Here is a 25,601-nt window from a genome sequence, read left to right on the forward strand (position 1 = left end):
AATGTTTTCTTATATCTAAACTTGAAGTCTTATGTGATGCTCATACATTTTTTTTCCCCTCCAGAATTATTGCTGGGACTTCGTGCCTACACTATGAATCCACTGATCCTGGAGGCTATTTTTTTTTCCTTTTGTTATCCTTGTTGTTGTTATTGCCATCATTGTTGTTGGATAAAACAGAGAGAAATCGAGAGAGGAAGGGTAGACAGAGAGGGGAAGAGAAAGATAGATACCTGCAAACCTACTTCACTGCCTGTGCAGCGACCCCCCTTCAGGTGGGGAGCCCAGGGCTCGAACTGGGATCTTAACACTGGTCCTTGCACTTGGCGCCATGTGCACTTAACCCGCTGAGCCACCACCCAGCCCCTCTCATCCACTTTTTAAAAACATGTATTCTATTCTAAAACTTTGTTGATGTGAAAAACATGTAGCATAAAGTCAACAATTTTAAAGTGAATAATTCAGTGACATTTGATAGATTGACATGTTTTGCAACTACCAACTATAAGAAGGGGAGTTGTATCAATTAAATAATCACATATTCACTCATAACAATGGCGTGAATAAGAAGTTATGAACTTTGTTTAATAATGCAGGTGGGAATTTTTTTTATTAGGGTGCAGAGATAAGCATGATCAAATGCAATTTATTCTTATAATTCCTGTAAGAAGTTTGGACACATTGAGTACACAGTCTGTGCAGTAACACGCTAATATATTCTACAATCTATGTCTTATCACCTTACAAAGTAAAATTTTCTGGTGCAAAATTTTTCATATTACATTATTGTTGATATAATAGTGAAATAAATGGAATATCATTAATTTTTTTTCAGAACTGGAAATTGTACTTTAAAAGAGATTAATCTTTAAATAAAATAGTTAAATCAATCAGTTATTTTTGTTATTTGCACCATCAGAAGAAGAGGTGGGCTTACCACTAGTGTTTGGCCTTAGAAGATTGCGTTGAAAATATTAAATAACTACTTGGGCTATGTATACAATATTTACACACAAAATAAATTTATAGTGAAGTCACACTGAAAACCTAAGTTTCAGAGACTAGATAAATTACACAGTATTATCACACAGGACTTCCATATGAGAGGTACCAGATTTGAGCCTTTCTATTTATGAATAGCCAACGCTGACAGATGTACTGGTGGAAGAAAAGGAAGGGGGGGGGGACAGAGAGAGAGAAAGGAAGAGAAAGCAAGCAAGCAGAGAAATAAAACACATGGATCTGACTCTGGATGAATGTATATGTAGACTACTTGAAGAGCTTGCTTTTAGTAAACCATATTCTGCTTGGAAGTAGGCAAAACTTTTTGAGCCAAATATGAAACACTGATTCTAAACACCAAACTAGTGTGTATGCTTCTATTCTATAAGCCTGTTTTGTGCTAAATACACACACTAGTGTGAAGTTTAGGTCCATGTTAATATTATTTTAGTTTCAAAATATTCATTTGCTAGAATACATCTAGACAGTGGTTGGGAGTATCCCTTGGAAACCAAAATAATAAATCCGCAGTTTCAATAATAATCAGCAAAATAAAAAACTAGCTAACTTACCATATTTGTAAAGACCTGGATACCTAGTGACATGTAATCAAATCAGCAGTTGGACAGTTCTCTGTGATATCTTCATAGCACACCTTTAATCACGGAGAAGAGAAGTGTGAATGGATAATGTAATTGCTATGGCTGGGCATGACAAGAATTATTGCAGCTTTCTGATTCATTAAGCTGGGTTTGTGCATGCTCCCATCATCAACATATACTTTCAATCTCTTAGTATGCTGCAAAGCAAAATGTGATTACAATTACTACACTATAATTTTTTAAAATTTATATTCATTCCTCAACACCTACAATTTATTAGAGACAGTTGGCCTTACCCACCCTTCACTCCTATAGTAACTCCTTTATGAAATGTTGTAGCATATTTGCTTTCACATCTCTCTGGCAAGCCTGGTACAGTATGTAAACACCATTAAGTATACATCTTGCACACACTTAACTAAAATAGCAAGTTTTTTTTTTGCATTTACCCTCAATTCTTAATACTAACTTCTTTGAAAGTAAGACAAGATCCATAAATGTCATTTGAGTGATTTTGATAATTTATGATCCCCTCCTTAACATCAGGAGTGAAATACAGTATTTTTCCATTTAGTAGATCTTGGTGGTTTATTTCCAGGTATTGTTGCCTCCAGTGAGTACAAGGAATGAGTCACTTTCTAGCCATAGGGCTTTTGCATAGGTGAATTCCTCTACTAGAATGTCTTTTTCTGATCATTTTACACAGGTTTCTTCTTCTTTTCATTAGGTTTTGCCCCAAATGTCAAATATTTAGCAAGGCTACATTTCTACTGTACAGCGTGCTCTCTCTCACACACACATTAATATTTTTATTTTCTTTGTATTCTCTTAGTTCCTGGATTGCCTCGCTCTTAACATTTATTGAAGTGAGAAATTTACAGTTCTCTTGTGTATTTGGGTTTATTTGTCACTCACAATTATTAACAGAAAATCATCTCTATGATTACAAGTAGTGAAAACATATATATCATTCATCAATGTTTATCCAATTTCTACCAGAGCCCCTAGGCTCTTTTCACTATTCAAAAAACATTTACTGAATATATAAAGGGAAAAATAAATATGTGAAATACAAAAAGGATGGCCTAAAGCAGTATAATTTATTGATAAATAGTACTAAGTAAATTTGCATTTATATATCAAAGTTAGCATTAATTAGTCATGATATCTGGGTCATTGAACTTCTCTAACTCTGACTTACTTTTCAATCCGATGAAGTAAAAGATTATCCCATGTTTTTCAGAGTAATAACGGGAGAATGAACTAATAGAAAGGTACATTACATTTTTAAAACACTTTAAAGATTATACAAATAAAAGGCAATATCCAGACTGTCTCTTGAAGAATAAGCAAATGAGGAAAAGATTTAAGTCCAGTTAAAAAAAACCAACCAACCAACCAACAAACAAACAAAAAACGTAGAAGCCTGTTTTATTTATAGGAAAGCCAGTTCTTATTCTTCCACACTAAAAATATTGGTTAAAAAGGGTAACTAGAAAATAGTTGTTTGTTAAAAGAGAAGGTGGGGGGATTGTTTTGTAACATCTGAAGTGTGCAAGTGAAGTTGAATTTTTGCGGCTCTCATAATTAGTAGAAGAAATGGACTCTGCTTCCACTGTTGGTGATATCTGGAGGGTTTATCCTTTAAATAGAGGTGGGATAGATACAGAGCAACTCAACAACAGCACCTGGTAAAAGAGGCTGTCACATCTAAAATAAGGAGAAAAGTTAGAGCAAGCATAGTTATCTATTTTTCTTGTCATTTATTTACCCCATATGTCTTCTCAAAGGTAGCTGTTTGTGTCACTTTTTAGTTTTAAAATTCAGCTCTCTTGTTGAACCCCTCCCATACACAGGGATTGGAGGAAGGATGATTGGATGAGAGTGAAACAAGAACTGACTCAATATCCTAATGATTGTACACTGGAAGAGTGTTGCTGTACAACAATATCGCCCCAAAGCAGCTTTATTTGTTTATCAATGACAATTCAACTGCTTCCCAAGATGTAGGTCAGGCAGCCTCACTGGAAATACCAGCCACTGACTGACTACATGCAGCAATTTAGGTATTTCCAGACCTGCTGCGCTGCTGATTCCTTCACACTGGAGTGAGTCTGGGCTGCCGAAGAAGAGACACCTGTGCCTTAGGGACGCAGGTGAAGTTCATCTACCTTTCTAAGACTTTGCGTGGCTCTTTTTGAATCCTTAGTGGCTCAGTCCACATTCCCACCTCCCTGACGTCTAGGACTCGAGCTTCTCGGTTTAGCTTCTCGTCCGCCCTTATCCTACCTTTCGCCTGGACCCCACCTCATTCCTCAATTGAAGACTCTGAACGCTACATAACTGGGCATGCCTGATAATCTGGGAAGGCTTGGTCTGCACGAAGAAAGCAGTTGCACCTTCTATGCTCCCCTCCCTTCTGCAGCTGTTTCCTGCCAGTCAGGCCATCCGACGTGCATCAGAGTCCAATGAGCACCGGCAACTCCTGCGAGGGCTCCGCCTCCCACGGTACTATCTCCAATGAGGGGTTGGCGAAGGTGGGATGCGGTCAGTTCCCGCCTCTCCAGTTAAGGCTGCTGGTGTGAGTCTGTGTTCAGCGCGAGTGAGGGACGACTGAAGGGACAGGCAGGTGCAGGCGTGGGGGCCAAGCAGCCCAACGGCTGGAGACTCGGGCGCTCGGTGCATGGACCACTGAGGACGCGCGCGGACATTCCCTCCTCGCGGCAGAGGCGGAGCAGCGCGGGACCAAGGCACTGCCCCGCGACCCTGCGTCCAAACGAGCAGAACCTTGCGCTTCTCTCAGGGACAGTCCGAAGTCCGCGCTATGGAAGAAGAGAAATATTTGCCTGAGCTGATGGCAGAGAAAGATAGCCTAGATCCATCTTTTGTGCATGCATCGCGCCTTTTGGCGGAAGGTAGGATTTGCCCCCCGCAGCTAGGCACGCACCATCATCCGCCCATTTCACCCACAATTTGTTTAGGGGAGTGAAGTTGGGGAGGGACGCCCATCTCTGCTTTCTCAGAGATGGTTACCCTAAGATGCTCTTTTCATGGTTTGTGGCGGACTGAGCCCATTTTTGAAGGCGGGCAGCGATGTTCCTAACCATCTGCCTCTTAATTTGGTGAAAACCAAATCTAGAAGATCTCGTGGCAGTGGTGGCGTGACCTGTTAGGGTCACTGATGGAGAAACCATGAAGTGTAATGCGGTCTTCAGGCGGGTATTTTCACTTCTTAGAGAGAAAGGGAATTGAGCTCACAAGTAAAAGAGCTTCTTCACATATTATATTCCCTAACCACCACCACCCCCATATCTTCTACACTGGGAAGTGATTTTAGTTCTCTTTAATGTTTAGTCTTTTCTGTTGAAAATCTTAGCACTAACTGTACATGTTCATGTACGTATGTACAAGTGCCAGAGGTTAAAGTGCTTATAGATTTATTTGGAGTAGGATGATTGGATACTCTGCAAGACGTTGTTTGGTTGTTTGGTCTTTGAGAACTCTCCACAATTGATCAACTCTTTTAACCAAGTGTACATTTTCTTTTGTGTACCTGTAATGTTAGAGATTTCATTTTCCAAGAAACATATGTGTCTTGTCTTTTGTCATGCTTTGTAAAATTGGTTTTAAAAGGACACAGTTCGACATGACAGAAATATTAAACAAATTACTCCATTTATCTTGAAACAATACCTCTAATTATTAAAATCACCCATAGTATCTGTAGTACCTGCATATGATTAAAAAAGAAAACCTGTAGACTTTTTTTTAATGAATGCTTCATTAATAATAAATTACTTCATCGTGAAATTGACTACAATGCAATTCTGAAGCTTAGGCTGTGACGGACTTAACCTACAGTAAAACTGAAAGTGACAACTTGCCCAGTTCTTAAGCATAATACATATATATATATATGCATATGTATGTATATATATATATTCTTTTTGAGATTTAGTTGTGCAATGAAAGATGACTTCTGCTAGTCAAACAATCATTATGCTTATTTAATAATAAGCATAATACAAGTCTTGTTTATTTTTATATAGAATGAAGGGGGTATTATTTACAATCAGTAAAGTGCAAGATGTTTTCCATTTTGTTAAAATTCCACCTTTGCATCATAAGCAACAATAAAAGATCTGTACTAAAATACTAAATTGTGAAACAGACTTGTTTTCAAGAAAAAAGCTGATTTTTTAAGGGTATTTTGTGAAGGCAAATGCAATTATACTTCTTACTTCTTTGGTTACTGAATGACAAAATTAGCATTTAAAGTTGAAAACTGCAATAAATTAAAAAAATAAGTTCTTCCTCTATTTTATGAACAATCACAACTATATAAAATAGTAGGAATATTAAAGACAAATTGCAAATGCTCAAGATTTTCAAAATGATTAAAAAGACAATTCTTCTCACAAATCATTTAATACAATAAATTTCCCAAAAGCACTTTCATTTAGCTGATAGGGACTGTGAAAAATAAAGTTTCAGATGATTTTTCCCCTACTGCTTGCTAGCTGGAGTTCTATTTGGGACAGTATAGATGATTAATTTACCCATCATTAATGAGAGTTATTGTACTTTCCAAAGCTTCCAAACTAAAATAAATTCAAAAGAAGAACTCTTAAAAGAGTGCACAGGTATTTCTGAGGCTAGTAGAATAGCCAGAGACCTATGTAGCTGATTCCATAATATTTTTTCTTTTCCAGGAACTAATGTCTTGATATTTAGGTACTTGCTCAATATTCTTGTAATTAAATTTTTTTCCCAGTAGGGGGAAGCATGTCCTGCTTTTGTAAAGATTTAGGAGGAAAAAGCTCATGAATAGAGAAAAAAGCATCTAAGTATAAAACAAAGAGAACTGTTAAAATTTTAGAGAAATAATAATGAGGACAAGAGAATGGAGGAGATAATTACACTAATTTTGAACCTTGTATGATATATGCAAAAATGATGCCTGTGGTCTAAATTAGTTCTCCAACTACACCTGGGACTCTTTTTATGTGTTTATTAAAGTGTATGAGTGCCCCTTTGGAATCTCTAATAGATCTTCATGTAAATTTTATAGTATAAATCATCAGTCTTTGAAAAGGCTGTTTGCCAAAACTTCCAGGTTTTGTTTCAGATTTTTGAGATGATTGTATTTATCATACCTGGAAAGGCACTAATTGAAGGTAGTGGCTATAAATAAACCTGACATAGATATTCATTTGTAAGAAAGGTGCACACTGAAGTACATTTAACTCAGTACTCTGGAGACAGTTTGAAGACTGAATGAGTAATAAAAATGATCCAGATGATTCATTTCTTTGGAATGATTTTCCGGAAGCTAATATATATACGTACAAGAGCAGTGATGTAGACCAATGCACTTTCACAGTGACTTATTTTCCTGTTTGGTTGGTGATAGATGCAAATCAGTATTCAATTGTGAGTACTTTGTTTAGAATTGAAGACCTTGGAGTGAAAAGTAGTACTTGTTTACTGAATCTTGTTTTATTTCATTTGTTTATGCCCTGTGTTTTCAGTGGGAATGATTCTGAGCTAGTTAATGGAAAAGCTGAGGCAGTTTATGTATTTGTTTTTTAGAGAATATAGTCAGTATGGTTTGACGTGTTTTTAATGTTTCATTAATTAAAATGATTTTCCTTCTGTGATTATAATATTAATTATCCATTTGTTATGGAAGGTGCTTTTGAATATGATAAAACAGCAAACTCAGCATGATGCTTAAAGTTCCACTCAGCTTCTGAATTTGCTTGCCAGAGGAAATTAGATGAGGTTATTTATATCTATGCTACTTCTGGGAAGTGCACAAAACCGTGAATTCAGATACCTGGATTTTAATTCCACTTTTGCCTAAGTTGAATCTTCATAACTTCCCCTTTATCATACCTGCTCTCTTAAATTAAGAAGTTGAATCACAAGGTCATTTTATTTCTTTGTAATTGGTATCAAGTCTCAGACTACAGCTGATACAAAGAAGTGATGTGTGTGTATACAGAATACTGAGATAATGATTGAATTCCAAACATTTTCAGATGTTTTCATAATCCCCCTTTTGTTCTTCTGTTTTGACACTTATTTTCATCCTCTACTTAACTGGGATAAACAAATACTTCTCTTCTGATATCCATCAGTTTCTTGCCACCTAAGATTTTCTGTACTTTACTATTCCCAGGAGGTGAAACATTGCATTTATATTGGACATTGATTTACCTACCACTATATATATATATATATATATATGTGACTATATATATATATATATATATATATATACCCTTAAAAATCAATTTTTTTCTTGAAAACAAGTTTTTTTCACAATTTAGTATTTTAGTACAGATCTTTTATTGTTGCTTATGATGCAAAGGTGGAATTTTAACAAAATGGAAAACATCTTGCACTTTACTGATTGTAAATAATACCCCCATCATTCTATATAAAAATAAACAATGACTTGTATTATGCTTGTTATTAAATAAGCATAATGATTGTTTGACTAGCAGAAGTCATCTTTCATTGCAAAATTAAATCTCAAAAAGAATATATATATACATACATATGCATATATATATACATGTATTATGCTTAAGAACTGGGTAAATAAAAAAAAAAAAGAACTGGGCAAGTTGTCACTTTCAGTTTTACTGTAGGTTAAGTCTGTCACAGCCTAAGCTTCAGAATTGCATTGTAGTCAATTTCACGATGAAGTAATTTATTATTAATGAAGCATTCATTAAAAAAAGTCTACAGGTTTTCTTTTTTAATCATATGCAGGTACTACAGATACTATGGGTGATTTTAATAATTAGAGGTATTGTTTCAAGATAAATGGAGTAATTTGTTTAATATTTCTGTCATGTTGAACTGTGTCCTTTTAAAACCAATTTTACAAAGCATGACAAAAGACAAGACACATATGTACATATATCTCTAGGACTTAATATATCTGGGCTTACTTTTTCTTATAGAATGAGAAACAAAGACAGACAGACAAGGAAAGACACCATAGCACTGAAGTTTTTTTTTTTCCATGCAGTGGGAGCTGGGCTGGAACCTGGACCACTTACATGACAGATCAGATATAGTCCACCAATTTCTTTAACTTAAAAAAACTTATAATCTCCATTTCCTTTTATACCCTGTCTTGATGTGTCCTTTTTTCCTGTGACAGATGTTAAGCATAATTCAATTAGAATACCACGGCATTTGTTTCGCTTGCCAAAAGTAATAAAAATAATCTTTTGCTATGTATTCACTTTTATTTCCTTTAAGTTTCTGACAAGTTTGCTCTGCCTTAGTTTTTTCAATTTGCCTCTCCAAAGCTCTTATTTTGACTTCTGTCTTCTTTATTATTGTTCTAACATCAGTGACTTTAATGTTATAATAAACTCCTACTTGTCAAATCCTATAAAATTTTTCCAAATTCTCATCAGGTCTCTTGATGGAACTTTTCACTATTGAGTCCTGTCCCCCCTCCAGTTCCCTGGCTTCTTGATTGGCTTTCAGGCACTACACACTACAGATTTTACTCTTTGTATCTTTCAATTCTCTCTTCAACATTCCAACTTTTCCAGTACTTTCTGGAGTGATACATTCAAAATCAAAGCCTGATTATTGCACACTGTTTAATAATAGGCTCTTTTATCAGGCCTCTGACATAATTATAGCAAAAGTGCAGTGCTTGATACTTTCTAGTAGATGTTTATGTTCAGGTTCAGACTTCCATGAATTAGCCATTAGTATGGGACAAAGCATCTTGCTATTGTCCTCTAAGTAGCCTCCATTGCCACACGAGGATGAGAAGTTATCATTTTAACTGGAGTTTAGTGAAAGTACTAGCAATAATAAGATCTCCCATTATCCTACCCTGGTTTGGAGGGAGGAGGAGGCCATATTGCTGTTTTTGATAATGTTAAGTCCGAGATCTCCGCATCACTTCTGTTATTGCATGTGATGGAGCCTTCTTTACTATGAATGAAAATGAAGTCCAGATTTCTCATTTAATTTTCTTTCAATCCACACAAACAAAGTAAAGGATTCTCTTTATAGTCAGCTGAGAATGAAATTTAAGTTTACCTGACAGGTTAAGAATGAACAATCTTTTTTTTTTCCTGTGTTGTTTGAAGAAGTATGTTATCTAAGTTGTTGTGTTGGTTGTTATTTTCTTAGTTATTTGGGTAGGGATTTTATTAATTTATTTTGGTTTACTACTATTGATTTTCTCTCTCTCTCTCTCTCTCTCTCCCTTTGTTGTTATTGACTTTTTCAGGTGGAAGGAAAGAATCAGAGAGAAAGGGAAGGTTACCTACCATAGCACTTAAGTCGGACTGGAACCTGGGTTATTGAGATAGCAAAGCATATATACCATATACCACCCAGGTGTGCTATCTTGGTGACATTGTTGATGTTCTTGATTGCTAGCTGTTCTTTTTTGCTCCACTTTATTTAATGATTTACAGTATAGTTGTTGACACATTGGTCCAGCTGTTTCACTAATTACTTTGGCATATAGAAAGTACAAAAAAAAACTTGGAGTCGGGAGGTGGTACAGCGGGTTAAGTGCATGTGGCATGAAGCGCAAGGACCTGCATAAGGATCCCGGTTTGAGCCCCCGTCTCCCTACCTGCAGGGGCATCACTTCAAAGGCGGTGAAGCATGTCTGCAGGTGTCTATCTTTCTCCCCCCCCCCCCCCGTCTTCCTCTCCTCTGTCCATTTCTATCTGTCCTATCCAACAACGACGACATCAATAACAACAATAATAACTACAACAATAAAACAAGGGAAACAAAAAGGGAGTAAATAAATAAATTAAATTAAATTAAAACATTAGAAAAAAACTTGGAGAAACCACTTCCTTGTCATTCTTTTCCTTGGCCATTTCTGCCATTCTACCTTCTTTCCACTGTTCTTAAAGTTTTATGCTTGCTTAAATGTAATTTTCAGTTATTATTCATTTGTGTTTTAATTTTTTGTGAAAAATATGAGTGTACTAGGCCTTACACATACATATTTTATTGTAAGAATGATAATCGACAGGATAAATCTGCCTGGGTAAGGGAAATAGTATTTTTCTCTGTAATTTTCCTTAAGAGCCTTTGTGACATGATACCTTAGAGAATGAAAAAGAAAAAAAAAGTCTTAGATTTTGTTTAAGGGTATAATAAAGATGCAGCCATGTGGAAAGGAAGGAATTTTGAGAGATGGTTTTTAACTATTGGAGATAAATCTGTGGTGTCACAGGGTTTCCTGGGCACTTACCTACTTGAACACCTGATTTGGTATCTTTTTATTGTCAGTATATGTAAGAAATGTATTTCTATTGGAATTCTACTTTGATGCTATTTCTTTTTTTCTTTTTATTGTTTTTAAATATTTTAGTTACTTATGAGAAAGATAGGAGGAGAGAGAAAGAACCAGACATCACTCTGGCACATATGCTGCGGGGGATGGGGGATCGAACTCAGGACCTTAAGCTTGAGAGTCCAAAGCTTTATCACTGCACCAACTCCTGGACCACTGATGCCCTTCCTTCCTTCCTTCCTTCCTTCCTTCCTTCCTTCCTTCCTTCCATTCTTCTTCTTCTTCTTCTTCTTCTTCTTCTTCTTCTTCTTCTTCTTCTTCTTCTCCTTCTCCTTCTCCTTCTCCTTCTCCTTCTCCTCCTCCTCCTCCTTCTCCTTCTTCTCCTTCTCCTCCCTCTCTTCCTCCTCCTCCTCTCCTTCCCCTTCCTCCCTCCCCTCTCTGTCTTCCTCCTCCCCTTTCCCTCCCCTCTCCCTGTCCTCTTCCTCCTCCCCCTCCTCTTCCCCTTCCCCTCCCTGTCCTCCTCTTCCTCCTCCTCCTCCCCCTCCTCCCCCTCCTCCTCCTCCTGCTCCTCCTTCTCCTTCTTCTTCTTCCTCCAGGGTTATTGCTGGGGCTTGGTGCTAGGTGCCTACACCATAAATCCACTGCTTCTGGAGGTCATCTTTTCCCCTTTTGTTGCCCTTGTTGTTTTATCATTGTTGTAGTTATTATTATTGTTGTTGGTTAGGACAGAGGGAAATGGCGAAAAGAAGGGAAGACAGAGGGGCAGAAAGATAGACACCTGCAGACCTGCTTCACTGCTCGTGAAGCGACCCTCCTGCAGGTGGGGAGCCTGGGGCTTGAACCAAAATCCTTACTCCAGTCCTTGCACTTCACGCCTTGTGCGCTTAACCCTTAAGCCTGATCTCCGATGCTATTTCTAAAAGAAGCTATAAACATTGTAAGATTTAAAGATTAATAGGATGAAATATAATTTTGTTTCTGAGAAAAGGATGAATTTCAGAAAATTATAATATTGAAATGCTTTTTATTTTAATTAATTTTACAACGTTCATTGACTATTTTTATTTATTTGTCTTATATTTAATTTGATAAGATAGAGAATAATGAGAAGAAGGCAGGTGAAAAAGAGGGAGAAACAAAGAGAGACAATGTAGGACTGCTTCAGAGCTTATAAAGATTCCTCTTCTTCTCTTCTTTATACAGGCGGAGACAGGGGCTTAAACATGGGTCCTTGCACTTGGTAACATGCATGCTCAACCAGATGTGTTGCCACTCTGTCACAGAAACAGCTTTTTTTTTTTTTTTGCCTCTAGGGTTATTGCTGGGGTCAGTGCCTGCACTACAAATCCACTGCTCCTGGAGGCCACTTTCCTCATTTGTTGACATTATTGTTATTGTTACCATTGGTGTTTTGTTGTTGGACAGGACAGAGAGAAATTGAGAGAAGAGGGGAAGACAGAGAGAGGAAAGGAAGACACCTGCTTCACTGCCGGTGAAACGATCCCCCTGCATGTGGGGAGGCAGGGGCCCGAATCCCGGTCCTTATGCTGGTCCTTTGCACTTAACCCACTGCGCTACTGCCCGGCCTCCCAGAAACAGCTTTCTGAAATATATTTTATTATCTTTTTTATTGGATAGAGACAGAAATTGAGAGGAAGGGAAAGAGAAAGAGAGACATCTACAGCACTGTTTTATCGATTGGGAAGCTTTCCTCCAGATGGAGATCAAAGGCTTGAAACCATATCCTTGAACATTGTAACATGTCTTTTCAGTAAGTATACCACTGCCTGGCTCCCCAGAAATAGTTTCTTAAAACATAATAAAACCATTGTTTACTAACTGATCCCTAAAACCGGTGCAAGTAAAATACTCATGGTATATAACTTTTCATTTCCTTTTACTTTATTTATTGGACAGATAGGACATAATTAAGGGAGAATGGGAGAGATGGAGACAACACACACACACACACACACACACACACACACACACACACACACACACACAGCCACCTACCCATCCAGCCTGTACTATTGCTTCCCATTCTTGAAGCTTTTCCCTTGTGCATCCCAGTGGCTTTAACCCAAGTCCTTTTTTACTTTAACGTATGTGGTCAACCAGGTGTCCCGCTGTTCATTTCTTAAGTGGACAGTTTGGGACTGGTTGTATATTTAATTTGTCAATAATTTTAGAAGTCACCTTAAAGCATGTTGTTGGTCAGTCATTATTATATATTTTAGAAGCAAGTTATTTGTAATACAGTCTTTGTTTGCCTTTGCCTTATGAATACTAATTTATAAAATGTTTGCAGTCCATCTCCTCTCCACACTTTTGGATGGAATTGTTTGTTTTTTTTGTTGCTGACTTTGGTGAGCTTTTTGTATATTTTGATTATTAATATTTTGTCTCATGTATGACATAACAAGATCTTTTCCCATTCAGTAAAGATTCTCTCTATTTGGGTGATGGTGTCTTTTTCTGTGTAGCTTTTCACAGAATACTCACCAAAGATAAGATCCAAAGGATCAAAAATCATTAAAAAAAAAAAAAAAAGGCTCCAAGTCACTAATTATCAGAGAAATGCAAATAAAGACAACAGTGAGGTAGCACTTCAGCCCTGTGAGAATGTCATATACCAGAAAGGACAGTAACAACAAATGTTGCAGAGATTGCAGGGGTAAAGAAACCTTCCTGCCCAGTTGTAGGAATGTATATTAATCCAGTCTTTGTGGAGAGCTCTCAGAAGCCTAGAAATGAACTTACTGTATGGGCTGGCAATTCTTCTCCTGGGGATGTCTCTTAAGGAAGCAAAAATACCCATACAAATAGCATCCAAAAGAGCAGCACACTTCATAATAGCCAAAACTCAAACAATCTAGGTGTCCAAAAAACAGATGAGTGGCTAAAAAATTGTGGTTGATATATATATTATGTGTATATATATATATATATATATATTCCACTATGAATACCTATGAATACTCAACTATTAAGAATTACAAAGTCACCTTCTTCACCTCATCTTGGTGAAGAAGGTTGAAGGAATCAAGGTAGTGAGATAAGTCATAAAGAGAAGGATAAAGATGGGATGACTTTACTCAATGGAAGAACTTAAGAAACAGAAAGGAGGGAAACAAAAAACTTGAACTGGTGGTATATTGGACCAAAGCAAAGGACTCTGGAGAAGGAGGGCAGATAGGTGGTTGGAAGGAGAGAGGAGTTTTAGATTCGGGTACAAGATCATGGACCTAATGTGGAAGTGAGTGTTTTGTAGACACCTATGTTGGCTACATGAGAAAGTGTACCCATGTGCCATCAACTGTACTGTAAACTATTAACCTTCCAAAAAAAAAATAAATACATTAGCAGTAAAAAGAGATTTAAGAAGACTGTGAAACACCCAAATGAGAAAGGTTCTTGGGCATTTGCTATACTTCTCCACATAGTTTAGCTACAGTTTTGGGGGGGAATAAATCCTACTGGGATAGGAATGTATCTCATTGGGCTATGACTATGCTGTACAATTGTATATGCCTAGAATTGTCTGTAGTAAGTGCTCTTAGCATATGAAGAGCTATTAAGTGTTTAACTTACTAACTTTTAGTCGTCAGTGGGAGAATTAAGTACACATAAGATATAAGAACAATAAAATCTACTGAGATTTGCAAATTGATGTTAAAAGAGGAAATAATCAGAAGTTATGATGATGAGACCTTCATTATCATCATCATCCTCGTCTGTCACCTATAGGAGATCAACATTGTCATTGCTTTCTAAAGTATGTTCTTGAATGCAAGATGGTGCTGAATCATGTATTACAGGTTGTAATAAAATGTAGAAAAAGGTCAGTGAATTTGGAAGGTTTACCTAATGTGGAATAACAGTAAGGATCATTGATATAGCCTAAATTCTGAATGCCTTATGTTAACTATTTCTCTTAAGGGAGTTAGGGGATATAGTGGCAAAGGAACCATGCTATCTCCTTTTTTTTTATTTATCCAAAACAAGATTGGAGAAGTTTATGTTACTTGAAGTAATTTTCTTTTCATGATTTTTTGAGAATTACTTGCATTTGTGTAATTCTTTTAGCAAGGAAGAATGGTCCTGTCTTGTGTCTTGAGGCAATGCCAGTTTTCTTTAAAATTAGAAAGAGAATGGATGTCATTTACACGTGGTCAGAAACTGGTACCTTGGCAACTTGGCTTGACATAAATATTATAAATTATTTCTGAGATTTTTTAATTCCATAACTTTGAAATAGATTAGTTAGGACTAGTCTGTTGGTGCAATTGATGGCAACCTCCTATAAAAACATGAAAATTAGGTTTTAATTTTCTTAATTTTCTTACAGGAAAGAATAATAATTGCGTTTTCCCTTAGTGCAGATATTCTTAAAGGCTTTATATAGTCGTAAGCCAGATAATGGTGAGTCCTGACAATGACTCAGAAAAGGGATTTCCTGTAACAGGAACACAATAAATACAAAAGAAAAATAAATGTATTAATTTTGAGAAGTAAATATTTGTTGTAATTAGTTCTGACCATTGTTGCTCTGCATTTCTATCTAGGATTTACATTTAGGTTGAATGTGAAGTAACTATCTCTTTTATTGAATGTACTTTAGCATAGGTTTCTCAATTATATCCAATATGACACATGCTACTGTCTTTTCTATGGGAAAAAATAGTTGATTAGAGGGTAGCATATTCCATTTGATTTTTTTACAGCAATAATCCAATTGTTAGATAAATGTTTAGTTGTAGTATGAAAAAATGAAAAAATCTTTTAAATAATTAAGAATTAAATGATGTTGAATACTACTATTGTTAAGAGAATAAGTTCCTGCATTAAAATAAAAAAAGAGTTTAGCTCAGTTTACATTTCCACCAACAGTGCAGAAGTGTTCCTTTAACCCAGCAACTTCAACAATATTTGTGGAGAGTGGTCTGGAGAACTCTCAGAAGTCTAGAACTTGACCTACCCAGTAACATTGCATTTCCTTTTTTGGGGATATATTCTAAGGAATCAAATCATCTTATCATAGCAGCACAATTTGTAATAGCAAAAACTTAGAAGCAATCTAGGTGTCCAATAACAGATGAGTGGCTAAGAATGTTGTGGTATATATACATAATAGGATACTACTCAGCTATGAAGAATGATTAAGTTACCTTCTTTACCTTATCTTGAATGGAGCTTGAAGGAATAATGTTAAATGAGATAAGCCAGAAAGAGAAGGATGAATATGGGATGATCTCACTCATGGACAGAAGTTGAGAAATAAGTCAGAAAGAGGAACCAAAGTAGGCTTTGGACTGGGTTTGGTGTATTGCACCAAAGCAAAGGACTTGGTAGGGGAGGATTCTTGCAGGTCCTGGTGCATAATGGTGGAGGAGGACCTAAATTGGGGTTGAGAGTGTTTTACTGAAAGTTAAGAAATTTTACATATTTATCCACAACTATATTTATTGTAAACCACTAATTCCTCTAATACAAAAAAGAAAGTTCAATTATTCACCCCCCAATTGAGTTTAATAACTATAACTTGTTTTCTTAAAAAAAATCTTTTCCAGTAGATTTAAGAATTCTAGTATTTTAGAAATTTGAGTTACATGCAGTATACTCACTGTATCAAAGAAGACTGTTAACGTGAGCCGGGCGTTAGTGCAACAGGTTAAGCGCAGGTGGTGCAAAGTGCAAGGACCATCGTAAGGATACTGGTTCGATCCCCCAGCACCCCACCTTCAGGGGGGCCACTTCACAGGCAGTGAAGCAGGTCTGCAGGTGTCTATCTTTCTCTCCCCCTCTCTGTCTTCCCCTCCTCTCTCCATTTCTCTCTGTCCTAGCCAACAATGACAACATCAATAACAACAACAATAATAACTACAACAATAATAAACAACAAAGGCAACAAAAGGGAAAATAAATATTAAAAAAAAATAAAAAAGATGACTGTTAAATGCAAATTAGGGGTAAGTGAATACATAACAGAATAGTTTTTCTTTTATGTTTGTGTTACCAATAGGAAAAGTTAAATGATTGTTAAAATGAATCAAGACTTAATGATGTCTCCATATAGTTTTAAGATTTTCTTTCTGAAAGACAAAACCAGAAGTTGTTTTTCTGTCCACTCAGGTTCTAGTGGGAAAGGGAACGTTTAATGAGTTGTGTAAGATGGAACATAATTGATGTGCTAAGGCAGATGACATTTTATTTATGATATTATAATGTAATGGACTTATAGGATCATGGATGACTAGGCACTAGACTAGTATAAATTAGTGAAAGAAACAATTATATCAATATAAATAAAATTTAGTAGAATAGAGGATTATGCTAATTATATACTATTTAGTGAAAAGATAGAGGATCTAGTAAATATTTAGAATGATTTGCAAAAGGTCAAATAGTTTCTTTTACAGTACAGTAAATAAAACCTATACATGCATACCTATTTATGTATGCTTAGCATATGTAGACATAGCTAATCAATGAGAAATAGTAAAGGTTTGTTGTAATGGCTTCTTACTACCTGGGCTGTACATTGCTATCTGAAATTTACAATTAGGCTGATTGGGGACAAGAGTTACAGGCAATTAAATAAGCAATTTCCATAGAATTTTCCACCTGTAATGATAAGGAAAATAGATTTTTTAGTCCTTGTTATGGCACCTATAGAAGTTTGCAAGAGCTCATGTTTGTTAGTTGAGATCTAATAAATAAACTGACTATGGAAGAATGGGATATAATAAGGGAGAATTGTATATGGACACAGCAGAACGTGTTTCTGAAACCTGGGAATAAAGAAAGCTAGCAATGGGAAATTTAGTGAAAGAAAAGTGAAGAAAAGTGGTGTAGATAGACTTCTAGTATGGGCTAGAAGTCTATCTAGCCCATATACCTTGTAAAGTGTGATAAGAAGTTTGCACTTTATGGCAAAAGTAAGGGTAAATCCCTTTCGATTTTAAAAGAGGAAGGCATGATTGAAAAAAAGAATTCAATTCATAACATAGCTGCACTATTAGAAAGTAAATTTGAAGGAGTCGGGCACAGTGGGTTATGCATACATAGTGCAGAATGCAAGGACCAGCGTAAAAATCCAAATTGGAGCCCCCGGCTCCCCAGGCGGTGAAGCAGGTCTCTAGTTGTCTATCTTTCTCTCCTCCTCTCTGTCTTCCCCTCCTCTCTCCATTTCTCTCTGTCCTACCCAACAATGATGACATCAATAACAACAACAATAGCAAATATAACAACAATAAAACAACAAGGGCAACAAAAGGGGGGGAAGTGAATTTGATAGATGTGTGGGCAGTCAATCAGTTAGCTAATACAACACTCCAGGAGGGAAGTAATGGTAGCTTAAATTGAAATGATGAAAGTGAATGTGGAAGGTTGTGCATAGAAAGTAGTAAAAACATAGCAAGTAAAATACAGAGGATCAGATTGGATGGAGGACATGAGAAAGCTTGGTTAAGGCTGTTATTTATGTTACTTGTTGGTTATTGAGTTAATGGTGAAATGAGTCACTGAGATAGGGTGATTTTTAAAAAAAATTCATAATTTTAATTTATAAAATGGAAACACTGACAAGACAGTAGGATTAAGAGGGATACAGTTCCACAGAATTCCCACCACCAGAACTCTGTATCCCATCCCCTCACCTGATAGCTTTCCTATTCTTTATCCCTCTGGGAATATGGACCCAGGATCACTATAGGGTGTAGAAGGTGGAAGGTCTGGCTTCTGTAATTGCTTCCCTGCTGAACATGGGCATTGGCAGGTCGATCCATACTCCCAGCTTGTCTCTCTTTTTCCCTAGTGGAGCAGGGCTCTGGGGAAGTGGGGCTCCAGGACACATTGGTAGGGTCATCTGCCCAGGGAAGTCTGATTGGCGTCTGGTTGGCATCTGGGACCTGGGGGCTGAAAAAGAGTTAAGATATAAAGCAGTACAGATTGTTGACTAATCATGAACCTAACGGTTGGAATATTGCAGATAACTTCAGTTTTATATACATTTAGAGACCAGTGGTTGGGGAAGGAAAAATATTGGTGGAGAAAGATCTGTGTAGTTAATGGTTTAGGTTTCATTAGCATATAGGTGTAGTGCTCCAGAAGAACTCACATAGACATACAATTGATTTTCCCCCTCTCATATTAATTAACTAGTGATTTATATGTCTACATTTTGCTAGGAGTGTACATAAACACCATTCCCACCACCAAAAGACTGTGACCCATCCCACGCACCCACTCCCACCCCCCACTATCCCAGGAAGCTGCATGTCTACCCCTCACCACAGGGTTTTTACTTTGGTGCCCTACTTACAATTTGGTCAGGTCCTGCTTATAGTTTCCCTTTCAGATCTTCTTACTCAAGTTCTGTTGATGAGTGGGATCATTGCATACTCATCTTTATCTTTCTGACTTAGCTCACTTAACATAATTCCTTCTAGCTCTGTCCAAGATGGGTCAGAGAAGGTGGGTTCATTGTTCTTGATAGCTGCATAGTATTCCATTGTGTATATATACCACAACTTTCTCAGCCACTCCTCTATTGTTGGGCACCTGGGTTGCTTCCAGGTTTTAGCTATTATGAATTGTGCTGCTATGAACATAGGAGTACACACCTCTTTTTGGTTGGGTGTTATGGAGTCCTTGGGGTATAACCCCAGGAGAGGAATTACTGGGTCATATGGAAGGTCCATGTCTAGCCTTCTGAGAGTTTTCCAGACTGCTCTCCACAGAGGCTGGACCAATTTACAGTCCCACCAGCAATGTAAAAGGGTTCCTCTGTCCCCACAACCTCTCCAGCATTTGTTGCTGCTGTCCTTTTTGATGTATGCCATTCTTACAGGAGTGAGGTGGTATGCTAGTGTTATCTTAATTTGCATTTCTCTGACAATCAGTGACCTAGAGCAGTTTTTCATATGTTTGTTAGCCTTTAGGATCTCCTCTGTAGTGAATGTTTTGATCATATCCTCTGCCCATTTTTGGGTGGGGTCATTTGCTTTTTTGGTGCTAAGTTTGCTGAGCTCTTTAGATATTTTGGTGATTAGTTTCTTGTCTGATGTATGGCACGTGAAGATCTTCTCCCATTCTGTGAGGGGTCTCTCTGTTTGTTTAAAAGTTTCTTTGGATGTGCAGAAGCTTTTCAATTTGATGTAGTCCCATTGGTTTGTTTCTGCTTTAGTCTTCCTTGCAATTGGGTTTGATTCATCAAAGATGTCCTTGAGGTGTAGGTGGGAAAGTGTTTTACCAATGTTTTCCTCTAAATATTTGATTGTTTCTGGTCTGACATCTAGGTTTGATCCATTTGGAGTTGATTTTTGTTTCTGGTGAGATAAAGTGGTTCAGTTTCATTCTTCTGCATGTTACAAACCAGTTTTCCCAGCAACATTTATTGAAGAGAACCTCCTTCTTCCTTTTAATGCCTTGCGCCCCATTATCAAAGATTAAATGTTCAAAGGTGTGGGGATTTATTTCTGGGCTTTCAATTCTGTTCCACTGGTCTGTGTGCCTATTTATGTTCCAGTACCATGCTGTTTTGATAATGATGGCTTTGTAATATAGTTTAAGGTCTGGGAGTGTGATGCCTCCATTTCTGTTTCTTTTCCTCAAGATGGTTTTGGCAATTCTAGGTGTTTTCAGGTTCCAGATAAATGATTGTAGTGTTTGTTCTATTCTCTTAAAGAAGCTTGGTGGAACTTTGATGGGTATTGCATTAAATTTGTATATGGCTCTGGGGAGAATATTCATTTTGATGATATTTATTCTTCCAATCCATGAGCATGGGATATCTTTCCATTTCTTGGTATCAGTTTCTATTTCCTTGATTAGTGACTCATAGTTTTCAGCATACAAGTCTTTCACTTCTTTGTTCAACTTTATTCCTAGGTATTTTATTGATTTTGCTGAAATAGTAAATGGGAGTGATTTCTGGATGTCTTCTTCTTCAGATTTAGTGTTTGCATAAAGAAATGCCACTGATTTTTGTACATTGATTTTCTAGCCTGATACCTTGCTATATTGCCTAATAACTTCCAGTAGTTTTCTGCTAGATTCTTTATGTTTTTCTATGTATACTATCATATCATCTGCAAATAGTGAGAGCTTGACTTCTTCCCTTCCAATCTGTATTCCTTTGATTTCTTTCTCCTCCCTGATTGCTATGGCAAGAACTTCCAATACTGTGATGAAGAGGAACAGTGACAGTGGACAGCCCTGTCTAGTCCCCGTTTTGAGGGGGAATGCTGTTAGCTTCTGTCCATTAAGTATGATGTTGGCTGTAGGTTGCTATATATAGACTCCACTTTCTTGAGGAATTTCCCATCTAGTCCCATTTTTTGTAGAATTTTGAGCATGAATGGGTGTTGGGTTTTGTCAAAGGCTTTCTCTGCATCTATTGAGATAATCATGTGGTTTTTGGCTTTGCTTTTATTTATGTGGTGTATGACATTGATTGACTTATGGATGTTGAACCAGCCTTGCTTCCTGGGATGAATCCCACTTGGTCATGATGAACAATCTTTTTGATATGTTGCTGTATCCGGTTGGCCAAGATCTTGTTTAATATTTTGGCATCTATGTTCATCAGCGATATTGGTCTGTAGTTTTCCTTTTTTGTTCTGTCCCTATCAGCTTTTGGTATCAGCGTGATGTTGGTTTCATAGAAGGTGGAAGGGAGTATTCCGGTTTCTTCAATCTTATGGAAAAGCTTAAGAAGTATGGGTACTAACTGTTTCCTCAAAGTTTTGTAGAATTTGTTTGTGAAGCCATCTGGTCCAGGACTTTTGTTGTTGGGGAGATTCTTAATAATGGTTTCAATTTCTTTGTCTGTGATTGATGCATTTAGATTTTGTAGTTCTTCTTGGTTCAGTTTTGGAAGGGCATATGCTTCTAGGAATTGTTCCATTTCTTCCAGATTCTCTAGCTTGGTGGTGTATAGTTCTTTATAAAAGTTTTACAGGATTCTCTGGAATTCTGTGGTGTCGGTTGTGATATCTCCTCCACTGTTTACAATTCTATTAATTTGAGTCTTCTCTCTTTTTTGTTTGGTGAGTCTAGCTAGGGATTTGTCAATTTTGTTTAATCTTTCAAAGAACCAACATTTGGATTCATTGATCTTTTGTATGGTTCTTTTATTTTCGATGTTGTTTTTTTCTGCTCTAACGTTAGTGATTTCTGTCCTTCTGGTTGCTTTAGGGTTCCTTAGTTCCTCTTCTTCTAAGTCCTTGAGTTGTGCAGTAAGGTCATTCATTTGAGCTTCTTCTTGGTGTTTAATATGTGATTGTATGGCTATAAGTTTCTCTCTCAGTACTGCTTTAGCTGTGTCCCAAATATTTTAAATATTTTGATAGGTTGTGTCTTCATTTTCATTTGTTTCCAGGAACATTTGAATTTCCTGCTTGAGTGAGTCTCTGACCCAGTGGTTCTTAAGGAGTATGTTGTTTAGTTTCCAAATTCTGTGACTTTTATTAATTTTCTGTTTGTTGTTAAATGTTAGTTTTACTCCACTGTGGTTTGAGAAGATACCTGGGATGATTTCAATGTTCTTGAAATTATTGATGCTGTCTTTGTGGCCTAACATGTGGTCTATCCTTGAGTATGTGTTATGTGGATTTGAAAAGAAGGTGTATTCTAGTTTTTTGGTGTGAAGGACTCTGAAAATGTCCAAGAGGTCTAGTCTGTCAATCTCCTCAATCAATTCTCTTGTATCTTTATTGGTTCTCTGCTTTGTTGATCTATCTCAGTGTGAGATTGAGGTATTGAAGTCTCCCACTATTATTGTATTACTATTGATGTATTTTTGAAATTATCAGTAGGTTCTTAATGTATTTAGATGGTCCCTCATTGGGTGCATAGATGTTAATTATTGTTAAGTCTTCTTGGCTGATTGATCCTCTAATCATTATGTAATGTTCTTGCCTATCTTTTATTACTTTATTTAATTTAAAAATCTATCGTGTCTGATATGAGAATGGCTGTTCTTGCCCTTTTTTGTGGTCCGTTAGCCTATATGATAGTTTTCCATCCTTTCACTTTAAGTCTGTGTTTATCTTGTTGTGACAGATGGGATTCTTGCAAGCAGCATATGCTTGGGTTATGTTTTCTTATCCATACCCCCACCCCGTGCTTTTTGATGGGTGAGTTTAAGCCATTGACGTTTATTGATATTATGGATTTAATGTATTGTAGTGCCATTGTTCAAAAAAAAATGTTTGCTCTGATATATTGCAAGTATTATAGTGATGTTCTTGTTTATAAGAGGTCTTTTAGAACCCCTTTTAGGTCTGGCTTGGTGATGGTTGCCTCCTTTAACTGTTGTTTGTCTAAGAAGGTTTTAATCACTAAATCTAGTTTTAATGAAAGTCTAGCAGGATATATTATCCTTGGTTGAAACCCTTTTTCATTCAGGGCTTGATAGATATCTTGCCATTCTCTTCTGGCTTTTTGTGTTTGAATGGAGAAGTCTGCAGATAATCTTACGGCTTTTACCTTGTATGTGAGTTTTGTTTCTCTCTTGCAGCCTTTAGGATCCTTTCTTTATCCTTACTTCTTCTCATTGTGACTATGATGTGTCTTGGTGTCTTCATGTCTGGGTTGATTCTGCTTGGAACTCGCTGGGCCTCTTGAATCTTGATGTCCTTTCTGTTATTCAGGTCTGGGAAGTTTTCTTCTATTATTTCCTCTAGAAGGTTTGCTTCCCCTTCATCTCTTTCTTCCTCTGGCAGGCCAATTCTACGAATTTTACTTTTTTTGATATCATCCCATATGTCTCTGTTGTTGTTTTCAGTGTCTCTCAATCTCTTTTTAAGCTCTTTCACCTCTTTCTTCGTTTTCTCTAACTCATCCTCTGTCTGACTAATTCTGTTTTCTGCTTCTTTTAGTCTGCTTTCCCTTGCCTCAGCTTCTTTCTTCATTACAGCTATTTCAGCTTTCAATTCTCTAATTGCCTCAAGATAATCAGTATTTTCCTTGGGGGTCTCAACTGTTGTTTCCCTAATACTGCCATTCCTTTCCTCCAATGTTGTTTTCATTTCTGTGATTAATAAGCTTATTATTGCTTGCATACTTTCATTATCTATGTTTACTTCTGGATGATTTGTAGTTTCTTCTGGGCTCTTGTCTTCATTCATTGGAGTAGCAGTTTTATTTGTTTTTGATCTACCCATTTTTTTGATTTATGTGTTTCTTTTTTTATGCTCTGTTGTTCCTCAGTTGTGTCTTGAGTACAAGTTACACTGTACTAAATACCTATATGACAATTGCACTCCCAACCTCAGGAATTACAGTAGCAACTGAAGCAAGTATTGAAGCAGTTTATCATTACCAGTTAGCCAAACAATTTCTCCAGTCTGTAAATAAATAGTAACCAAATCCCAGTGAAGAAAGAGAAATAGACAGTTATGAAAATCTACTATCCACTGTATATTCTAGGGGTAACAAGAGGGGAAAGGGAACTAGAGTAGAGAACACACATAGAGAGTCCATTCTGAGTCAGATTTCTTCCCCAAAATAATTCAAAAATTCAGAAAGGCAAAGAAGAAGGAAGAAGTGTATGACAAGATAAAAAAAAAGAAATAGACAAGGGAGAGAAAAGGGAAAAGATAAGAAAAGGAGCTGTAATTAAAGAGCAGTGAAAGGAAATTCCCAAATGTGTATCAGTGAATTCAAAAAAGCACACTGGCACACTGTTTGGTGGTGTGGGAGCTGGGGGTTGTGACTTTGGAAGCTGTAGCATTAAGGAAGAAAAAATGACAAGAATGAGAAAAAGAAAAAAAAAAAGAAAGAGAGAGAGGGAAAAAAGATAAGAAAAAGAACAGTCATAACAGAGAAGTGAAAGGAAAGGGTTTTTTTTAATGTTTTTATTTTTAATTATTTAATTAGCTATGCGGGGTGAGGTGGGGGGTGTTGGCTACTTAGAAAGAAAAAAGGCCAGAGGTTTCAGAAGGGTATAGACTTAGAATGAATGATACTCCCTGGTGGGACAGGAATTTGGTAAAGAAAAGGAGCTCCTAGCAGGGGAGCCTGCTCGGAGCTGGTCCCCAGGGATTGGTTATGGGGGGGGGGGGGAGGAGGTATGCTTAAAAATTAAAAGAAAAAAAAATTTCCCCTTTTTTTCTACTCTAATTCTTAATCCAAATTAAGTTATAGTCACCTCCTGACCCCTTATTGGCTGGCTTACTAAAGGCAGAAAATCCTACCGTTTCCAGGAGATGTGGTCAGAGCTCAAGCCATTAGCAGCTTCTCAGTCCTCCATCTTCCGGGAACCGTCTGTGGATTTTGGTACTTGATAATTCAAGTAATCAAAATTCTTTTCATTTTAATAATCTAAATATTTTGCACATTTGATAAATCTGTACACTTCATATGAAACAGTCTTGCTAAAATAAAAGATGTGCATTAAAGAGCACTATTTTGGTACTGTTTTTATTTGTCTATCATTTTGTATTTATTGTAGTATTCTTATCAGAAATTCCAAAATCACTTAAACTTCATATTTAGTCTTTTTTTGTGGCATAAAATGTGTTATCAGTTTTTTAGGTCATGGTACATTGAAAATTCTAGGTACTACATAAATTTTGAAAGCAATTTCATGAGATATTTTAAAAAACATTTATAAAGCCACTGATAAAATAACAAAATGTTACTGAAATTATATAACTATGAATTTTCAAATGTATGAT

At 36.7% G+C, this 25,601-nt stretch overlaps 1 protein-coding gene across 3 annotated transcripts in view; it reads left to right on the top strand.

Annotated features, from left to right (window-relative positions):
* The first annotated feature begins 4,148 nt into the window (after positions 1–4,148).
* Positions 4,149–25,601, top strand: part of KHDRBS2 (KH RNA binding domain containing, signal transduction associated 2) — an 829,362-nt gene continuing 807,909 nt past the window's right edge. For 2 of the 3 annotated variants that reach the window (XR_009549510.1, XM_060189998.1), the window contains exon 1: positions 4,207–4,519. Coding sequence is in view for 2 of the 3 variants with exons in the window: in XM_060189998.1 (XP_060045981.1) it covers positions 4,429–4,519 (91 nt within the window). In the remaining variant the exon portion in view is untranslated. Of the gene's footprint in view, positions 4,520–25,601 lie in introns of all 3 variants that reach the window. The other variant, XM_060189997.1, reaches the window with a different exon arrangement.

Source organism: Erinaceus europaeus, chromosome 4 (assembly GCF_950295315.1).
Source record: "Erinaceus europaeus chromosome 4, mEriEur2.1, whole genome shotgun sequence".
Taxonomy (NCBI): domain Eukaryota; kingdom Metazoa; phylum Chordata; class Mammalia; order Eulipotyphla; family Erinaceidae; genus Erinaceus; species Erinaceus europaeus.